The sequence below is a fragment of the Octopus bimaculoides genome, chromosome 11, assembly GCF_001194135.2.
Source record: "Octopus bimaculoides isolate UCB-OBI-ISO-001 chromosome 11, ASM119413v2, whole genome shotgun sequence".
Lineage (NCBI taxonomy): Eukaryota > Metazoa > Mollusca > Cephalopoda > Octopoda > Octopodidae > Octopus > Octopus bimaculoides.
In genome coordinates this window covers 56,217,492-56,240,059 of record NC_068991.1, presented here as the reverse complement: position 1 = coordinate 56,240,059, position 22,568 = coordinate 56,217,492, and the positions used below count along the sequence as shown (strand labels likewise).

At 35.8% G+C, this 22,568-nt stretch overlaps 1 protein-coding gene across 1 annotated transcript in view; it reads left to right on the top strand.

The window, feature by feature from the left end:
• Positions 1–22,568, top strand: part of LOC106876991 (leucine-rich repeats and immunoglobulin-like domains protein 2) — a 155,069-nt gene that overhangs the window by 101,949 nt on the left and 30,552 nt on the right. The window contains exons 6-10 of the mRNA XM_052971872.1: positions 7,785–7,928; positions 9,088–9,231; positions 10,650–10,721; positions 14,967–15,038; positions 17,933–18,076. Of these exons, the coding sequence (XP_052827832.1) occupies positions 7,785–7,928; positions 9,088–9,231; positions 10,650–10,721; positions 14,967–15,038; positions 17,933–18,076 (576 nt within the window). The remainder of the gene's footprint in view (positions 1–7,784; positions 7,929–9,087; positions 9,232–10,649; positions 10,722–14,966; positions 15,039–17,932; positions 18,077–22,568) is intronic.

The window sequence follows — 22,568 nt, the reverse complement described above, 5'->3', positions numbered from 1 at the left end:
TTTTTTTTTTTTTTTTTTTTTTTTTTTTTTGTAACCTTGAAGAAACTACTCCTGGGAAAGTTGTTATATTAATATTTTCTTGCCTGTTTTGGCTTGAACCAAGCTAACACTTATCCATCTGTTTTCACTGTAAACCAGTTAACAATTTCTGTTGGGATTTCTTTCCATTCTTGTACAAACATGATGTTTCAAAACCAATTTCACTCTTCACTTTTTGTTCTCTTCTTTTAATACTCCCCAAGCAGAATTGAGCGATACTCTAGTTATATTCACCCCACACATACACCATACTCTATGGTGTCAGAGTAACCATTCTACTCAAAACTATAAATTCTGCATGTCCAAAATTATGCCTTTTTTTTAAATAATAAACCTTCAGACTTTTTAACCCTTTAGCATTCAGATTTCTCTGTTAAATGTAATGTTTATTTATTCACATTGATAAAAGTTAGTCATGCATTACCTTTGTAGCTTTGAGATTTCAGTGATGTGATTGTTTATTTTTAGAATAATATTCTTGGGTAAGTGTGAGAGGCCAGACCTGGCCAGTTTAAAGATAAAACAGGTCAATTACTATGGCCAGATGTGGCCAGTTTAGATGCTGAAGGGTTAAAGAATGTCTTCACTGAAATATGTGTGTAAGAATGTGTGCTAGTGCCACATAAAAAGCATCAAGTCTACACTGTGAAGTGGTTGGCATTTGGAAGAGCATCCAGCTGTAAAAGCCATGCCAAAACTGACCTCGCCTGTGCTGGTGCCACATAAAAATCACCCGGTCCGCTTTATGAGGCGGTTGGTGTTAGGAAGGGTGTCCTACCCTAAAAACCATGCCAAAACAGACACAGTAATTTGGTGTAGTCTCCTACCTGGCTGACCCCTGTCAAGCCATCGAACCCATGCCAACATGGAAGGTGGATGTTAAACAATAATGATGATGATGAATGTCTTCACTAAAACATGCTGCTGTATGTGTATATATCATCATCTATTTCTTGTTAATGATTTCAGTCATAAACTGTGGGTATGCCAGAAATTACTTTGAAGGATTTCATTTTACTTGATTATATTAACCCTGGTTGTTTGCTTAACCCTGTAGCATTTAAACTGGCCATATACAGTCCAAATATTCTACCTGTTTTATGTTCAAAATGACCAGATCCTGCCTCACACATTTAATCATACAATATCACTCTGAACATAAACAGTCACATCATCAGAATATTTAAGCTGTGAGATAATGCGTTGTTTTATTCAAAACAATGTGAATAAGCATTACATTTGGCAGAGTAACCTGAATGCTAAAGGTTTAATACAGGGCCTCTTGAACATTTTACATTTTGTAAAAAAAAAAAAGTTATTTCACTTCAACCCCAAAACAAATTAATCAAATATCAGACAAATTAAACATGTAATTAACCATTGTTTAATACAATTGACAGGAGAAAAGAATCAGTCAAATATAAATAAAAAATGTACCTTTTAATGCATGGATTATTTTTCAGCAGGAAGGATGGGTTAAGTGGTCTGTGGAGAAGATCATGAATATTGGGTTGCAAGCTTGTGAGTTTGAACCACAAATCATCCTGCTCTACTTTTAAAGCACTTCTCTGTTTGCTTAGTAAATAATGCACATGGTTACACCCAGATTACACCATATATGAAGTTGGAAAAGCCAGTAAAGTGAGCACAACTGTTGCATAAAACTTGGGATATTTTGCAATTTTTTTATTTTTTTTATTCTGTTTTTGATCAGCCAGTCATATCTAATCACTTTAAATGTGAAGGCATGTGGCTTAGTGGTTACACTTTTCAGTTCATGGTGGTAAGGTTGTGAGTTCAATTGTTGGTAGCGTGTTGTGTCCTTGAGCAAGACACTTTATTTCATGTTGCTCCAGTCTATTCAACTGGCAAAAATGAGTTGTTACCTGTTTTTCAAAAAGCCGGCCTTGTCACATTCTGTGTCACGCTGAATCTCCCTGAGAACTAAATCAAGGGTATATGTACCTGTGAAGTGCTCAGCCATTAGCATGTTAATTGCATTTCATTAGCAGGCTGTTCTATTGATCAGATCAACTGGAACCTTTGTCATCACAACTGACAGAATGCCAGTTTTTTAGTCCCTTTATATGTGAGCATGGACTTGAAGACTGAATCTCATTTCAGTAATTTTTTCTTGCATGAAGGGATTTAAAAATGCAAACTTTTAAATTAACCCCACTAAGCTTTTATTCACACACACACACACACACACACACAAATCGGTGTCTATATGGACCACTTTGAGAATCTCTGACCAAATACATATTTTCTTCTTAAGCCCTTCACTCCCTCCAGAGTATGGGCCATCAACAACTTCTCTACTGCCTTCCTCTTTGTCTCTTCAGTTGAATCCCTGCTTTTATAGCTCTGCTTCAGTATTCTGATTCTGGCTACTTTTAGTGTGTCCTCTCTGTTGTCTTCCTTGTGGGTTCCAAGTCAAAGCCATTGGCACCTATGTTGTAGCAAGAAATTGGAAGGGAACAATGTCTATCATCAACTTTGACAAGAAATATACTCCCACACATGTATTGAGTACTTTTGTTCCTGTTAGCATATCCAAATGTATACCTTGACATCATATTTTTTTTAATGATTACTTTTCCATACTGGCACGGATAGGTTAGACAAATCTATTTCAACATAATGGCATTCCATTTGTCATAGCCTCCTGTCACCTCCTTTGTGAAACTCTGCATACATGTGTGTGTTTTTGTGTGTGCATGTATATGTGCAGTTTCAGGTTCAGTCCCACCCATTGGTTCATTGGGCATGTGTTTTCTACTTAGCCCCAAGATGACCAAATCCTTGTAAGTAGTTTGGTTTGATGGAAACTGAAAGAAGCCCATCTTGTGTGTGTGTGTGTGTGTGTGTCCTTGACTTGGTATCATGCAATAGTTGTAAATAAGCACCACTGTCACCCAAGCATTTGTCCTTTGTTTCTAATCTTCCATGAAAACTTGTATGGCCATATCAAAATATTACCTTGCTTGGGAACAGGCAAGGGTTGATGACTGGAAGAGCATCAGGCTGTAGAAAACCTGTCTCATCAAATTTCATTTAACCCTTGCAAGCATGGAAAAGTGGATGTTAAAACAATGATTGTGTGTGTGTGTACACATATGTGCAATGCATGTCTACACACATGCACACACACCAAGTTATATACACATATGCCCTATGTTTATCTGACTGGATATTTGAAATAGTGTAGATATTTTTTTTCTTTAATTTCTGCCATTATTTGTGTTCATTTTTTTTTGTTTTTTGCTAGTCCTCCATTAAATTGGAAAACATCTGTCTACTATGTTGGCTTGGCAGGCATTTTGTCAAAGTGTGAATATGTCCATCACATTGCCTGTTTTCTCTAATAATAGTGTCATTCATCACTTAGAGGCAACACTCAAGTGGAAGATGTTGGCAGGTCATACTGTGGATAGCTCTGTCTCTCTCTCTTTTTATTTCTCTCTCTCTCTCTCTCTCTCTCTCTCTTTCTCTCTCTCTCTTTCTTTCTCTCTCTCTCTCTCTTTCTTTCTCTCTCTCTCTTTCTTTCTCTCTCTCTCCTCTCTCTCTCTTTCTTTCTCTCTCTCTCCTCTCTCTCTCTTTCTTTCTCTCTCTCCATTCTAGTTGTTACTGTCACTGCTGTTACTTAGCTATTCTTTTTCTGTTGGTCTGTGTTAGATAGAGATAAGATAATCAGAGAGATCTAGATAAATAGATAGATAGATAATGTTTAGCTTGAAAGATAGATAGATAGATAGATTGGGAGATAAATATCTATAAATAAAGACAGACAGACAGATGGATGGATAGATGGGTGGGTGGGTAGATAGATAAAGTACCTTTGCTACTGCTACTACTACTACTACTACTACTACATAGATTTTGTGTAACAATTTAGTGTTGAGAGGGGGAAGGAAATTGAGATCCAGAGCCATGGAGAGTGGGGGTTTGAGGCTGGGGGACAGGTTGTCAGGTTGGTAGCTGCAAAGACAAATTGGCTTAGTGTTAAGTTGTTGATAGCCCATGTGGAGGAGTAGTGGTGGTGGTGGTAGTAATGATTGCCTTGTCCAGTGATCAAATGGAAAGAAGATAAAGATATTAAGGGAAAAGTAAATTGGTGCAGGCGATGGTAGCAGTGGTGGTGGTGCATCCAGAAGTTTTTGGTGGGTAGTGGGGCAGGGGTAGACGTAGAAGGAAGTTAATACTAATTTCAAACCTGATTGGTTTCCTTTTAATTGAAACATACTAGGTATGTCTTCTTGCATCTCTCTAACCAGCTGCCTCCTGTTTGTCACCTTGTTTAAAAAAACCAAAGTTTTTCACCCAACCTCCCACTCGCCCACTCATTCCGCCCACCCCACCACTCTCATTTTACTTCCATTTCTTTTGTTGGTTCTTTTTCGTTTTTTTTTCTTTTTTTTTTTTTTGTATTGTTTCAAGTTTTTTGGCAGTCTAACTAACTCCAGGAACTGTTTACTGCAGAACACCTGCTTTACAATATTGGCAGCTACTTCATGTTATTTATTTATTTATTTCTTGTTTTCCATGGGTCTTTTTTTTTTTTGTTCAAGTTTTGTTATCCCTTTTTCCTTTCTCTGATCCCTCAACGATAACTCCCCACTCCTTCAGGACCAAATGCCTTGCTGTATTTGTTCTGGCTCTTGACATTCTGAGTTCAAACCCTGTTGCGATCAACTTGGGGTTTCAATAAAATGAAATACCTGTTCAAGTATTGGAGTTGATTCAGTTGTCTAACTCCTTCTGCTTGGTGATTAGGTTATTATTATTATTATTATTCGTTAGCATGCTGGATGAAATGCTTAGTGGTATTTCGCCCATTGCTATGTTCTGAGTTCAAATTCTGCTGAGGTCAACTTTGCCTTTCATCTTTTCAGGGTCAATGAAATAAGTACCAGTTACGCACTGGGGTTGATGTAATCAACTAGCCCCCTCCCCCAAATTTCAGGATTTTTGCCTATTGTAGAATGGATTATGATTATTATTTTAATTTTTATAATTTTTATTTTGATATCCTATTTTTACTTGAATATATCCAGTTTATTTTGTTTAATTCCCACCTAAGTACATTTGTTGGTGATTTTTTTTTGATTTTTTTTTTTTTTAAATTTCCATGCCAGACAGCTTCATTTTGAAATAACAAAGTAATTGTTACTGACTGACTGCCTCCTTCTGTATAAGTTCTGTATTTACTTTGTGATAGATGGATGTAGATGGTGGGAGTGAGCAGAGAGAGAGGTGGGGGTAAGGTTATGCATTTCAGAATGAGGAACTTTTACTTCGACTTGTAGTCCTGAACCAATATGTTGGTGAAGCCTCTTGAGAAATAGGCTTTAGTGGGAGGAAAACCTGATATAGCAGATTTATAAATGGCTGTTTAGTCTGATAGCTTTAAATATATTTAAATCTGTCAATAAGCAGTAAATATATATTCAACATGTTAATACTGGGCTTCCTAGTTGCAAGAATGGCTGTATCAAGGAAGGTTCCTGAAATTTTGTGTATTTTTTTTTTAACTCCTGAGCTCTAAAATAGGGGCAGTGAAGGAAAAGTTATTTTTAGTTCAGCTGATCACTGGTAACGGTGCATGGCCTAGTGGCTAGAGTGTTGCATTAGTGATTGTCAGATTGTGGGCTCAATTCCCAGATCAGGTGGTTTGCTCTGTTCTTGAGCAAAACACTTCATTTCACATTGCTCAAGTACTATGTGGTGACTAGCATGTCCAAAGAATAGACATGTTGTAAAAGACAATTAAAAGAGATTGAGGTAGAATTTCCACTCCGATCTTGTAAAACTCCCACCAGCAAAGACTACCCAAACCAACCCGTGAGTTAGAAAGTTGTACCCTGACTGGTGCAGTGGTATCATCCACCAAGAGTAGCAGGGAATCACCAAGAAATGGTGGATGCAGCAATGCACTGTTACAGTGCATGTTCCTATACTACTACTACTACTACATCATCCATTAACAGCAGCCATTATATTTTTGTTAGTTTTAAGATAACAATATTGATTTTTTTTTTTAAAGAAAATTGATATTTTTCTAAGAATTTACATTCATAAGCTTTCTTATATGTCAGCATAGTTCAAAATTGAGCTCCCTAAACCCATAAGGGCTCTAAGCAAATCAGTGCACTGGGCCCTATAGTATTTATTTATGGACAGCAAATCACAACATACATAGATCAGAATTGGGTCCCCTAGACCCACAAGGCCTCCCCAGGCAACTGCCCAGTGTTTCTATACTTTAAAACAGCACTGCCTCCAAATAAAGATCTAGTTTGGAACATGACAACCTGTCCAACTCATGACAGCATGGAAAATAATAGGCATAAAATGACAACAATGATGATGAGGAGAAGGAGGAGGTTGACTACTTGATATGAGTATGAAATGTCAACAGTTTTGGGTTTTGGTCTTGGTAATCTCTTTTAAAAGAACTGATTCTAAAGTCTACATGAAATATATTATATGTGTGTATAGTAAAGTTGCTAGGTTGTTTGCTGTTGTGTACATTTCTGCCCAACCTTAACTCATCTCCTGACCTTTATTTAGACTTCAGCTTCAAATCTAATGTCTATTTAATGTTACTGACAGCTCTAATTGATTCTTTTCTCCTCTTGTTTCTGACCTCTCTTAAAGTTTATTTTACTTCATCCTTGCAATTAAGCTCAAAACTAATTTTGAGCCAAAATAAGGTCAAACAATCTGACCGTTCCATCATTGCAATGGAATGTCCATAGTTTTAACTTGTTTGACAGAATGTCAATGTAAATATCGTTGTTACATTCTATAAGGAAACTGTATTGTTTGATAGAAAGAGAATTACATAAATTTATGTATTTCTCTTTTTATATATATGTAGCTAATTTGATATAGAAGGGTTATCAGCCACTCTAGGCTCTCTGTAGAAAGAAACAAGGTTCATATCCCAGTCTAAATTGTTGCTTATAATATCTAATAATATTTTATGTTGGTACACATGTAGCTGTGTGGATTACTTCCCAACCACATGGTTTCAGGTTCGCTCCCACTATGCAGCACCTTGAGCAAGTGTCTTCTACAGGGTGTCCACAAGGTCTGGGTACATGGAGTAAATAAAATCATAAAATAAACAATTAAATATAAGAAATAATAATTTCTTAAAGGATGTGTTAATCCCCATGCACCCAGACTTTGTGGCCACCCTGTATAATAGAGCCTTGTGAGTGGATTTGGTAAACAGAAAGTAAAAGAAGCCTATCATGTTTGTGTGTGTGCCTTTGTCTTGACACCATGTGATGGATGTAAATGAGCGTTGCCATCGTACAAGCAATATTCTTCATTTCTAGTCTTCCATGAAAAGCAAGGTGATATTTCCTGTGGGGAAAAATATCACCTTGCTGAGAAACATGGGAGGGTTTGTACTAGGAAGGCCACAATAGACTATGTACCAGACTTCAAAAAAAAAAAAAAAAATGTACTGGGGTTGATTCGATTAAAATTCTTCAGGGTGATGCCCTGGCATGGTCACAGTCTAATGACTGCAACTAGTGAAAGATAAAAGATTAAATGATAATGATGTAACTAATTTCACTTGGTAGGTGTGTTTGAGACTCTAGGTAGTGTAATGTAACACACAGCTATATCTAGAAGCAAAGTTTCTATCCCATTTCAAATAGTTGCTTATAGTACTTTGAAAATTTTAATGGTTAATTCAATAATAATAATTATAATTTTTTCTTCAGCTATCTGAATAACAACAGAGTCCGAAGAGTAGAAAAATACAGTTTTGATAATTTAACTTCCTTGGAATTGCTGAAGATGAACAAAAATAAGTTGGACCATTTGCCAGAGTTTTTGTTTGAAAAACTCACCAAGTTGAAGTGTTTGTAAGTAGATATTAATATCATTGTCTTTTAACTTCAGTCACGGTTAAAATATTGTACATTCTGATAGTGAACACTATCTTTTTATTTGATCTTAATAACAGTGTAGTCAGCTTTGGTATTTTTTTTTTTCCATATTACTGTAAGTATTTGCATTTGAGTTAGAAGGTTATCAAGTCTCCAACTGCCCACAATGTTAATTCTTTGACAATTCATTGACCCGACATCCATTGGACCAATGCCCAAGTTCCAGGTTTTGTAGTGTTAAACAAAATAAGACAAAACGCCTCTCTGGACTGAGTGCTAGTATTTTGTGAGTAAATTTCCCTGAATAGCCCTCAATCTGTTACCCGTACTTATAAACACAGATGACCAAATTGCAAAACGATGTGGTTCGGAGAGACTTTAGCAGTTTGTATCTTATTGATTCTACTGCATTGTGTTCATGGCAAGGACACTTAACTCTTAAAAGTTAACATTCACCTATCTCTGAGTTGTAGTTTTTAGCCCTAGTTTAGCTAACATCAATGGTATTTTAGCCATGACCATACCAGCTTTTATTCAGAATTGGTTGTTCTTTGGTTACATTAACTTGTGATTCATTTTTTTAAGGTAGCAAGGTGAGACCTGAAGGAGAGTTGACTACTGTTTCTAGCAGATTGACAGCATAGAGATGCATTTTTTATCCTAGTTCTAAGTCAACTGTTATTGCTGTTTAGTTCCATATCTACCCTGATCAATGACATTCCAAATATGGACCATCCTGTCTTTTTCCTTTGAGCATAGTATCCAATATATCCCTCCTTTTTTTTAAGACAGCTGGGTGTGATTTGAGGAGATTTGTCTGCTATTTGTAGCAGATCAAACAGCCATACAGAAATCCCTTTCATCGACTGATTAATATTGTGCACTGGGGTCGATGTAATCAACTTAATCCTTTTGTCTATCTTTGTTTGTCTCCTCTGTTTAGCCCCCTGTGGGCAATAAAGGAATAAATATTGGTATATTATGCTGGGAATAAAATTTTAATTTAAATTTGAAATTTTCTGTATGAACAGTGGTTAGGTGGAGTTAGTATTAAAGGAATTAAAGATTTCAATAACCTTACTGAGAATTCTCATTGATTTGTGTTTATTAATCTCCCTTTTTACATAAATTACAGAGAGATGTCACGGAATAAGTTCACTGTTATTGAAAGTTTATCATTTCGTGGATTGGATAACTTACAGATCCTCAAATTAAAAAGAAACTTCATCTCTAAACTAAAAGATGGTTCATTTTTTGGATTAGGAAAAATCCAAAATCTGTAAGTATATAAATCTTCTTTTTGCATTAATCACACATCCTATATAAATACACACACACACACACACACACACTCTGAGTTATTACCAAATTGTCTGTATGCTAAAATTAGAAAGAAAAAACTTGGTTGCAAACTCATATGTTGTGACTTCAAAGCTGCTGAAGGTATTTTATTAATGTTTTAAGGTAGGACAACACTTCTACATTACCTCCATTTATAAAATTAGGAAATTGGTAGCTGGCTTTCCTAAGAAAGTATACTGTAAAAATCACACATGCTGATGTCACATAAAGGCTCCTGTGTTGGGGCCACATATAAAGCACCTGTACTGGTTCCACATGAAAAGCACCCAGTACACTCTGTAAGTGGTTGGTGTTTGTAATAGCATCCAGCTCTAGAAACTTTGCTAAAACAAATAAATTGAACCTGATGCAGCTCTCTGGCTTCCCAGCTCTTGTGAAACCATCCAGCCCATACCACCATGGAAAACAGACGTTAAATGACGATGATGAAAAGATGTTTATCATTCATTCATTCATTCATTTAATTCATAAACCAGAATTAACGACAGTCATAGATGGCTGTATGGTTAAGAAGCTTCTTTCCCAACCATGAGGTCTTGGATTCAGTTCTACTGCACAGTACCTTGGACAAGTGCTTTCTACTATAACATCCAGACTGACTAAAGCCTTTTGAGTGAACTTGAACTTGGCAGATGGAAACTAAAAGAAGCCTCTGTGTGTGTGTGTGTGTGTGTGTGTACTCTTGTCCAGGCACAGTGTGGTAGTTATAAGTGAGCATCATCATCATACATGGGAAAATATTACCTTACTTGGAAACAGGTCAGACTTGGTGGCAGAAAGGACATCCAGCCATAGAAAACCTCAACAAATTCTGTCTGACTCATGAAAGCATGGAAAAGTGGGTGTTAAATGATGATGCAGGTTGCCAGAGAATAGGTTAGTAATAATTGGCAGTGCAAAGGAAAGCTCTAGATCATTGGTGGAACTGAAGCCTACAAAATCTTTATCAGCAGCTCAGAGGATCACAAGTGGCAGGTTGCTACAACACCAACAACAGTATTGTAGAAAACGCTGACATAGCTACAGTCCAACTGAGCATACACTGAGAGCAAGATCCATATTGGTGGCATTCCTCTGGTGAAAGATCCTTTGCAAATTAAATTCAGTCAATGGTTGTCCTTTTCATCCAATATGGCTCCTTGTTTGATTCAGTCACCAATCATGACTGAATGAATTAGTCAATCAATAAAATCAATCTCTTAAGAAAACAAACCTGATAAATAATTTATCTGTTGTTTGTCACCAGACCACATATCTTATATATCTTTTACAATATTTAATACATATTATTTTCTTTATAAATATTATATGTTTATTTATTATTTGTCTTTCCAGACAATTGAATCACAATAATATTTCAACGATATCGAAAGGCTGGTTGTATGGATTAAAAACATTAAAACAATTGTAAGATTTATTTTATTCTATTTATTGTTTGTATGCTTTTATGTAATATATATTGTAATATATGTTTGGACATTCAAACATCTCTACCATATTTGCACCCCAAATTATGTGTTAAATATTGGTCATAATCTCTTTCTTTTCATGGTTTAAGCTTTGCTCCATATATGTCTCACCCCAGTTTTTTTTAGTCAAAATCAAGAGTAAAATAGTACAATTATACACGAGTAAATACAATATATGTATATCTCACTTCCATCCTTCTCACTCATAAATGTGTGTTTGTGTAGTTTGCAGTGTAATTATTTAATATATACAGTTATAACTCCAACCAGATTTGTCAGAGAATGTGATATAAATTATATTCATAATCCCTTCAAGGATATCTTCAGGAAAGTCTATATTATTGAGAGATCAAAATTGCATTATTAGGATACAAAAACAGCTTTTTACATGAAAAAAAGAAAATAATGATAGAAAATCTAACCCAGTCGTTCTATATGACCCATGGGGATCCATATAAGATTTTATTGTTAAAGTTTATGAGTAATAAATTAATTATTCTTCTTCAGTACTCAAAATATTTTAACTATTTGTTTTATACAATTCCTAATGCCAGCATCGAAAGCGGACATTAAACGACGATGATGATGATTTAATCATACAAATATAATCGGATTTTTTTTAACATGGTGGGGAGGACAGGTAAGCAAAATAGGAATCAAAGGTATCCATAGGCAAAAAATGGTTGAAACCACTGATCTAATCTCAGTTGTCATAATCTAATTTTACAGAGGTAGCCTCAGGAAATATCGCCTGATTATGGAAACTTTATTCCATCCATGTCTTAAAAATACCTTGTTCCATAGAATGCCATAAAGCTACCCAGTAAACTAAGTCAGTGTCCCAGAGTTTGATTCTTGCTGTTCTTATCCTACATTACTTCCATTGATAATGATGTGCTATAAGAACATAATGGTTTTTATAGCCACACAAGTTTTATATATGTATGAAGGCATGACAGTGTGGTAAGAAGCTTGCTTCCCAACCACATGGTTCCAGGTTCAGTCCCACTGCATGGCACCTTGGGCAAGTGTCTTCTACTACAGTCTCAGGCTGGCCAAAGCCTTGTGAGCCGACCTGATAAACAGAAAGTGAAAGAAGCCCATCGTATATATATATATATATATATATATATATATATATATATATATATGCATATATTTGTGTGTGTGTGTCCCGTGTTTACATTCCCCGTAAATTAGCAGTTCAGTAGAAAAGACCAATAGAATAAGTACCAGGCTTACAAAGAATAAGTCCAGGGATCAATTTCGTCAACTAAATTGTGGTGCTCCAGCATGGCCTCAGTTAACTGACTGAAATAAGTAAAAGAATAAAAGAATACATAATTAATAAAATGCAGGAAAAATATTTGGTATTTTATCTTTTATAAAACATACATGTATTTCATCAAATTAACTGCCAGGATTACATAACTTCTTGCTGAAGAATTGTATAACCTTACTTATTTACCTCCTCAGTGTTGAGCAAGAAGTACAAAGCAAGTTCAGTCTTTATCCCCTATATGTAAATTATCTGCAACCTCAGTGGAGTGGCTTAACTTGATCAAGTATAGCTGACAAAATCCCTGAAATGAATGTACAAAGATTATTTGTACATTTTTTTGTCATAGGAAAATAAAATTTAATATATCTTAACACAGCATCAATTATCACAAGGAACGCATGGTTTTATGTCACTTTCTCCAGGTGGTCATGAATATATTATGTATTTGTATGTGTGTCTGTGCATGTGTGTGTGAATGAGGGAGAGAAGACAAATGTATAATTCAAATTAAACTCTTTAAATATCTCAATCAGGGGAGAAAAAATCTTTCTTTTCTTGCTCGTTTTTCTCTTTCATTTACATAGTTTTTGTAATCCAGTAATTTCTTGTCCATATGTTCCCATGTTTTGCATTTTCCACCTGCTCACACATTGAATATAAGAAACTCTGCCTCATAACAAACTGGTTTGTACTGGATAATATCATTAACAACTTTACAAATCAAAGCTAGGCTTTGTTTATTGACACCTTTTCGGCTTTGTTTCTTTTTTTACCTATGGGGTTCAGGCAAGTGCAAGCCCTTAGCACACATAAATGCTACTGCTAATTAGAAATTGTTAGTTTTGAGTTTATTATTATTATTATTGCTCTCACTGAATTTAATTCATTATATATACTATTATTATTATTCTTGTCCGTTTCTTTCCCTAACCTTCGTTAACTGTTTCAAAAATAACAATAGTTCTAATGATTTATTAATTACTGCTATTTGAATTTGCTGTTTAACTGGAATCAGGGTATTACACACTTTTCTTCTTTTTTTGTGTGTGTGTGTGTGTGTGTGTATTTTATAACTTGGCTGGGAGTGCTAATATCACTTGATTGAAATGTTTGTGCGTGTGTGTGTGTGCATATATTTCTATGTGTATAATAAGTTAGAAGAATTATCTTCATTAAGTAAGCTTCCACTTCAGTTAGTATCTAATTAACAAAATTATCACTTAGAGGTAAACAACTGCCTGAATAAAAAAATATTTTTACATTATTTTCTTGCCAAGTTGTGGCCTTACCTGTTCTAATTCAACATATTCTGTATAACAATTGCCAAATTACCTACTTCCCTTAAAACAAGAAGTGCATATATATATATATATATATATATATAGTCCTAAATCTTATGTCAGTAAGCTTATAATACAAAAGTGAGCATGGATTTAAGGAATTGTATACTATGAATATGTTATGTTTGACTCATTTTCTATTGGTATCAGCCTAGATAGCAATGTGGTGAGTTGACATTGTTGGAAGCATCAAATAGAACATCTTGCTGTGTGTATTCTTCCTGCTATCTGCACTCTGAATTCAGATTCTGCTGAGGGCAACTTTGCCTTTCATGCTTTTCAGAGTCAAGAAATAAAGTGTTAGTCTTGTACTGTGGTTGATTTTTTCTTCTCCTCTTCCTCTGTGGAAGAGGTCTGACGCATAGAAGGTAGGAGGTTCTGCCAGATCTAAAATGCTGTATGTCATGATGCGGGTATATTTATGACTCTACTGGGAGTTAAGAGCCTGAGGACATATTAACTGCTACCTGTATTATATGATTTAGGTCCTTATTCATATATAATTTTATTGCTGGCTGGATTTGCGTTAATGTTTCAACCTTTGGTTATCATGCCTGCCCACAACTGGACATGAACATACATCAGTGTGTTTGCAGCTATTATTTGTACAAGATAATTCCATGAACAGAATAAAAAAAGAACTAAATATCTCACACTGAGCAAATATCTAATACATAGTTATTGTTCCAGCCAAGGTAGCGAGCTGACAGAATTATTAACATGTTGGACAAAATCCCTTGCAACATTTCTTCTCGTTCTTTACATTCTGAGTTCAAATCTTGTTATGATCAGCTTTGCCTTTCCTTTCTTCCTTCCTTCCTTCCTTCCTTCCTTCCGGGTCAATGAAATAAAATACTTGTCAATGCTTGGGTCAATGTCATCAACTTGTACCTTCCCTTCAAAATTGTAGGCCTTGAACCCTGCCAGAGACCAATGCCACATTCAGGGAAATGCTGTGGTTTCCATCTCCTCTATGCCATAGAAACCAGGAAACCAGCCTTATGAGTCTTAGGGACCCAAGAAAAGACAAAAATTGCTCCAGCCTCCTTCTGCTCATTACTTACTTTCATTTTTACATCCACGGACAAATCTCAGATAGGATTTGGTTGGTCGAGCAATAAAATACAAAAGGTACAAGAAGATGCAAAAGATATTTGCAAATGTCAACTGTCTCGTCTAACCAGTTGGATGGTAGTACTACTGAGTTCCAGCCTCCGCCCACCCTTCACCATGTGTGTTTTTTGGCAAATGATATGTTCCACCCTGATGATTACATGTGTGCTAGACAAAGATAAAGTCTGCAAGAACCGTTTTTATCATCCAGTGTGTTATTGTGCTGAATTTGTACTTAAATTCTGTGAATCTGGCTGCAATAATTTAATTGTAGAAATGTTAAAACCAACCCCACACAAAATGATACTGACATTTATTACAGTATGTTTACTATACACTCAGTGCAACATGTGTATAATTCTGTTATCTTATCTCTTGTTAGTTTCTTGTTAGCCAAACCCCTTTCTAAGTCTTAATCTAATGTGTCTCTTTTGTCTTCCTCCAACAGATCTTTAACACACAATAATATCAAATCAGTGGAACTTGATGGATGGGAATCTTGTCGGTTACTCAGGAAATTGTAAGTTTTACATTTCTATATTTTATTACTCTCCCCCTCCCTCTTTCAACTATGTGTTCATATATTATTGCAAAAGGCAGTTATTCTGGAATATATATATATATATATATATATATATATATAGGCTCTTCCCAAATATGATTTGGGTTGATATATTCCTAGTGGTTAGGGTGTCGCACACATGAGCAGTAGATCGTGGGTTTGATTCCTGGACTGGGTGGCACATTGTGTTCTTGAACAAAACTCATCATTCCCTGTTGCTCCAGTCTGGGGTCAATTTGTTTGACTAAAAGTGATGCTTTAGCATGGCTGCAATCAAATGACTGAAGCTAGTAAAAGACTAAAAGAGTATATTTTTCCAAACTCTAAATCATTTTGAAAAATTAATTTTAGACACTTAGGTTTAGGGTCTAGAAGAGTAAGAACCATAGATACAAAGCAGTTTAAACCCCCCACCCCAGCATTCAGATTACTCTGTCAAATGTAACGTATGTTATATATTCACGTTATTTTGAATTAATTATGCTTTATCTCATAGGTTTAAGATTTTAATGATGTGATTGTTTATTTTTAGAATGACATTGTAGTATAGGTAAGAGAAGCTGGATCTGGCCAGTTTGAATAAAAGACAGGAAGAATATTTGCAGCAGATATGGCCTGTTTAAATGCTAAGGATTAAACTTTCAACTGTGACATAGAAATTTTGTTAATTTTGCCGTCAAAATACATTGTCTCTACCTTGTCCTTCACATACACACATATCAAGCATGGAGAAGTAGTTGGCTTTCAGGCTTCCAATAGTTTAATATTAGTTTCAGCCTTTAGTGTTCAGTCTTGAGGTTCCCCTTTTTGTCTGTGGAAATTATAAGTCAATAAATAAATGTCAGCAACCAGAAGAAGAAATCAGGATTCCACTCAATCAATCCAAGCTGTGTTAGAGAGAGAGAGAGGGGGGGAAGAAGGGGAGAGAAGAAATACCACCACTAGCTTGAATTTCCTTTATTTTATATATATTCTGGTGACTGTTTCCTTAGCCTTTTCTGTTTATTTGTGTGAGAGTGTGTGTGTGTTACAAAGAGAGATAGAAGGGAAGGGGGAGAGAATGGCTGTCAGGGTTATGATTTATTTGTATTGCCAGTTTGGTCAGGACCTGGTCTTGTCAGGTGGTAAGCTCAGAATGCCAGGGTTAGGCTTTGGTGAATTATATAAATACACACACACACTTAAATATGTATATGTGTATACTCATACATACATTTATTCACACACACACAGAGAGAGTATAAAAACTGTGGGACCCTGTTTTATTCAGCAGACTGTTGTTATTGCTTCATTTTATTGCTGACAGCTATGAGCTATGGTAGCTGCCATAAAAAAAAAAAAAAAAAAAAACTAGAAGGGAAAGAAATGTTGCCTGCCACTAGAGAACATGAATGTCTCAGTGATAGTAGTCGTAGTGGTGGTGGTGGTGGTGTATGGAAGGTGAGCTGAGCAGGAATTTCTCCTCAGCAGTTTGTGTGAAGCAATTTTCCCCTTCCAACATTGATACCAAACTGTTGTTATATTGGGAAGTAATTCAGAAAATCTAAAATTGAAAATTATTTTTATAGATTGATAATCACTCCATTCAAATACATCTAGAAAATCTCAACTATAACTGCTAATCATACATAGTCCGCCTTGCCTTCAGGGACGTATTAAAATATAACATTTTAATGGCTAGCTCCAAATCAAATTTACTAGTTGTCTGCCTTAAACAATTGAATGCAATTATGTAGAGTTTTGAAAATGAAAATAAACAAGAGAAAAGAAAAGAAAAATAAAGGAAACCTTGATAGGGTGGGTGTTGAAAAATGTTGTCCTATTTTAGATAAATGGAACTTGATATGAATTCTATGAATCTAGTTTAGCCCTTTAGCATTTAACTTGGCCATATCTGGCCCAAATATTCTACCAGTTTTATGTTGACCTATCATACTTTACAATGTCTGTCTAAAATAAAATATAATCACATCAATGAAGCTATGAGATAATGAAATATTTATTCAAACCAATGTGACTAAAATAAGCATTACATTTGACAGAGTAATCTGAATGCTAAAGGGTTAAAAGAAACACTTAACCGTTTTGTTACCATATTTCTTTTGAAATACACCCTCTTTGTATCAGTTAATTTTGAAAATAATGAAAAATATAGTGGAATCATTAAACTGATGTTTGGAATGTAAATTATATGATATTTTAACAAATTTTTAGATCACTTTAATCCAGTGGTTCTCAACCATTTTTTTTTACCAAAGAGCCCTTTGATTCCTATTTTATTCAGATGGACACTCCTAGCCATCTGATGTTTAAAAAAATCATATTTTTTGTAATCAAATATTATTAGGAATTGTATAAACAAAATTGTTAAAATATTTTGTGCATTGTAGAATAGAGTATTCAGATTACTCTGTCTAATTTATTCACATGGTTTTCAATTACCCAATCTCATTGCTCCAAGATTTTAATGATGTGGTTATTTTTAGAATGGTATTGTAGGGTAAATGTGAGAGGCCAGAAGTGCTTTGCAGCATTTCAACTGTCTTCACATTCTGAGTTCAAATTTTGCCATGGTCGACTTTTCATCTTTTCAGGGTCAATAAAATAAGTATCAGTTGATTGCTGAGGCCGATGTCATTGACATAACCCCACTCCCCAGCCCTGAAATTTCTGGCCTTGTGCCAAAATTTGAAATCAATATTTGAATCAATCCAATATCTGGTTTTTCTAACCCATCAGTTTAGCTTTGTTTTTCATTTTCTTTTCTTGTATTTTCTATCGTTTTAAAATTATGTACTTTGTCTTTTCTACTTCAAATTTCTAAGATTTCCCCTTTGTGTTTTTACCTCCAGGGATCTGAGCCACAACCAGCTTAGTTCAATTACAGTGAACTCCTTTGCCAATCTGGCTGCATTGAAGTCTCTCTACCTGGGCCACAATCACATTTCTCACATAGAACGTGGAGCTTTCAAGGATTTATCAAACCTGGAAATTTTGTAAGACACTATTTTATTTGTTTTTCCATTGTTTTTTCTTTAGTTTACCCTTTTTTCCCCCCACTATTTTCATTCAATAGTATTTCCACATCATTATGATAGGGTGCTGAAAAGTTCCTAGCTTTGGGTAAAGGAAAATACAGGAGCATTGGTTAATTATGATTTTTTTCACCACATTTCCTTCTCATATTCACACACTTATTGTAGTGGTCCTTCAGTTTTTCTAAGCCCTGTAAAAGAACTTGGAAGGCTGGGCCTCCAATCAGGCCTTTCACAATACTCTTAAAGCCAGGAATTTTTCAGCACCCCCTCGTATATAACAAACCCAGTCTTTTTAATCTACATGTTACACATTGTCCTGTGGATTTTTGAACTTAATAGAATAATAGTGATGCAAGTGAATCTCTTGACACTAGTGACTTATTTTGTGAAGCACTGAAGACATTTATATTGTTATGTAATAGGTCAGACACAATTGAGCAGACAGGCTGTGGTCAGAGGTGTACCTGCCATGATGAACCTGTTTTACTTTCTAACATAGTGTCTCTTTGACAATATTATCCCATCTGTGTGTGTGTGTGTGTGTGATTTAGCTGCTATTTCTAGCTGTTTGAGTAACCACATAGAGACACTCTCAAATATTTATTGTTTTCATACAGTATGGATATGTATGTAGATACAGTGCAAGTCTACTTGGCTGATCTCACTTTGCTCCACCAAACACTAACTACCTATTGGCAATTCCTCCTACAGCACAGAGAGCTAATGAAACACTCATCAATTTTACTGTGTTCCTACTGCTTCTAGTAATGAATTAGCAATGGTAGCTATACATTGCTAGAAAGACTAGGTTATTTCAATATCTGTTCCATAGGCAACAATACTATGCCAATAGCAAAAAGAACCAATGAGGTAGCCTCTATTTTGGACATTTCATACATTAGAAATAGCAGCCAGCCTTCTCTCAAATCACACCATACTTTTATCGAAAAGAAAGTGAGGCTTGAACAGGGTTGAGAGGACTTGAACAGCCAGCTCCTTGAGCTGATTGGTCTCTATATGCTTTACCAATTCCACTAACTGCATCTCTATACTATATTTGAGATCACTGCTACGTTGGAGAGATTTCATTGAAAGAAGGAAAAAAAGGAATGAATTTCTATATTTCCATCTTGAATATTCTCGGACAACATCAATCTTGTTTCTTTTAAACATCAGTTTGCACACTCACACTTACATATGTGCACACAGATTTGCATATACATACACTCACACATACACACACACACACACACACATGCATACACTACCACACTTGATGACAATAATTTTTTTCGGTCTGCAAAAAAAAAAAATCTATTTTGATAGTTCAATAACTTTGCAATTTGAAATCCAAATCTGAAAATCTATTTCCTACAATCATCATCATCACTAGCATCATGATGCAGAAAAAAAAAGCCATTAATGTTACAGTTTATATTTTGGTAACCATTTATTTATTTTTCTCTCTCCATCTCCATTGCATATGTATGTATGTGAATATGTCTGTATATACTCACACTCACATTTTGAGAGAAAGATAGAGAAATGGATGAATGGATACCACACACACACACACACACACACACACACACACACACACACATACACTCAATGTGCAGAAATCTCATTAAATGTAAATTCCTTTCTAGTTGATTAAATCCTGGACAGCTCTACTGATCTGGTTTATTGGAAGCTATCTCAGAGAGCAGGATTGCCCTCTCTCTACCTACTCTCTCTCACTCCTGACATTTTGAATATTTCAGTTGATATCATGGCATTAGATTGTTGTATTTGTTGCCTAACAGTAATATTTCTTTAACCAATAATGACTGGTGGTGGTTGTCCCTATGGTTAAGATACTAACACACACTGAAGAACACTTTATGGTGTGCAGAACTGGATTTTAATCCAAGTTCAAATCTTGCCAGAGCAAGTTTTGTTTTTGTTTTTTATTTTTTAATCCATCTGGGACTGATAAAATATTTACCAGTAATATCAGCATAATCATCATCATCACCATTTAATCTTTTTTTTATTTTTAGTTGTTTCAGTCATTAAATTGCAGCCATGCTGGGGCACCACCTTGAAGAGTCTTTAGTCAACCCTGGTACTTTTTAAGTGTAGTACTTATTCTGCTAGTCTTGTTTGCTGAACTGCTAAATTATGGGGATGTAAACAAACCAGCATCAGTTGTCAAGCAGTGGTGAGGGACAAACACATGCACACACACACACACACATAAATAAAGGCTTCTTTCAGTTTCTGTCCACTAAATCCAACCATAAGGCTTTAGTCTACCAGGGCTATAGTTGAAGACACTTCCCCAAGGTGCCACACAGTGGTATTGAAACTGAAATCATGTGGTTGGGAAGCAAACTTCTTAACAACACAACCATGCCTGTCCATTTTCCCATTCTTGCATGGTTCAGATGAAATTTGTTGATGTAGATTTTTCTATGGTCAGACACCCTTCTTGTCTTTTTGGTTTTTTGTAAAAAAGTCCCAAACAAAGCAACAAGCCACTTAGTGTAAGGGACTATAAAGAAAGATAATCCTTTCAGTTTTCATCTACCAAATTCTCTCACAAAGCATTGGTAGGCCTGGGGCTGTCTGGGACTGTTATAGATGACATTTGCCCAAGGTACTGCTGTATGTATTGTATATATGTATATCATGTAGAAAGCACCTGTGCTGGTGCCACACAAAATGCAGCCCAGTACACTCTGTTAAGTGGTTTGCATTAGGAAGGGCATTCAGCTATAGAGACCTTACCAAAACACAATTGGAGCCTGGTGCAGCTTTCTGCCTTCCAACTCCTGTCAAACCATCTGACCCATACCAGCATGGAACACAGATGTTAAATGGCGATGATAGCAAGGGTGTGTGCGTGTACGTGTGTGTTCCCCCACCACTGCTTCACAACCAGTGTTACTTTGTTTATGTCCCCATAACTTAAAAATAAGTACAAGGCCAATTTGTTTAACTAAACCTTTCAAGGCGGTACTCCAGCATAGCCACAGTCCAATGACTGAAACAAGTAAAATTGAAAAGATTCCTGGATTCAGTTTATAGTTCTACTGGCGAGGTTGGTGGTAGTTGTCGGAACTAAAAGATGATCATGGAGAATTTAGACACTAAAATTTGGTCAGTGTTTATCATAGGATTTGGGTCTGTGAAAAATACTCCTTGCTTGTAACTGCTGAGTCTCTCTATCTCCATTAATGTAAAGAGTTGTGCAGTGATGTGTGTGATGGAATTAACTAATGATCTGTTGGACTGCCAATGCCTAGTTCAGTTCCTTCAGTAAGATAAGCTATCAGTAATTAGATTGGGGGACCTGTGTCACCTTTGTCATGTCCACTTATCACTATGGGAACTGGATATTCAGGATTCAGGAAAAATAACATTTATGATATTGCTTAGCCCTTTGCCTGTCCAAAACATTTTCATAAGTTTGTCCTAAGCGCCCATGGTTTTCCTTCCATAAGTGCCAAGTTACTCTGGTGGTTGATAAAAAAGATTTGGAATGTGTATCATATATGATGCATGGATGCCAGTGAAATGTGTCCTGTGTGTCACACAGACAGGCAAGGGATTAAATGTTATTATACTTCACTGGTAATTTTTAAAACCTTGTCCCTGTAACCTTCCAGTCTTTATCCCTTCCTCCCCACTCATTTGTGTTTGGTCCAAAGTATAAAGTAATATGCATACTGCTATGTTGCAGGCAATTTCTCTGTTGGTCAGCTTGACCAACAGTTAATTTATATTTCATTTTATAGCTACTGTGAATTGAGGTGACTTTCAATAAAGCTGTTCACAATGAGAGGTGCTGACCACTTTTAATGGAGTGATTGTATTTAATGTGTGTGTGTGTGTGTGTGTTTTAGTGCCTGGACAACAATGGCTACTGTTCTCTCTCTTTCTCTCTCTCTCTCCCCCGCCCCTTCCCTCCTCCTTCACCCTGACTAAAACTGTCTTTGTAAATGGTCTACACCTTGCTACTTGTTTTAAGTAGCTGTGTAAATAACTGCTGGCTACAGTGTGATGTGATGATGCCAGTATTGTGTGACAGCCTCTCACCACAGTAGTTGATTGATTAAAACTGGAAAGAAAAAGAGAGAGAGAGATTATTCCATAGTTGGTTGGCTGGCTGCTTGTTAGGTATAGTTGCCCAGTTAGTCAGGGACTAAACAGGGTGTGTGTGTGTGTGAGAGAGTGAGTGTTCATTTACTAGTTTCAGATACTACAGCATTCATATTGGTAGGCAAGGGGAGTGGGGGAACAGCCTTCAAGGTTTTAATCCATCATTATCAATCCAATAATTATTCCAATCAGATAGTTTATTGATCTCTGTTTGTCAATATGCTAAGTTACAGGTTTTAAAAGGACACAACCATAAACTACACTGCTCATTTGAACACACGCACACACATGCAAATATATATAT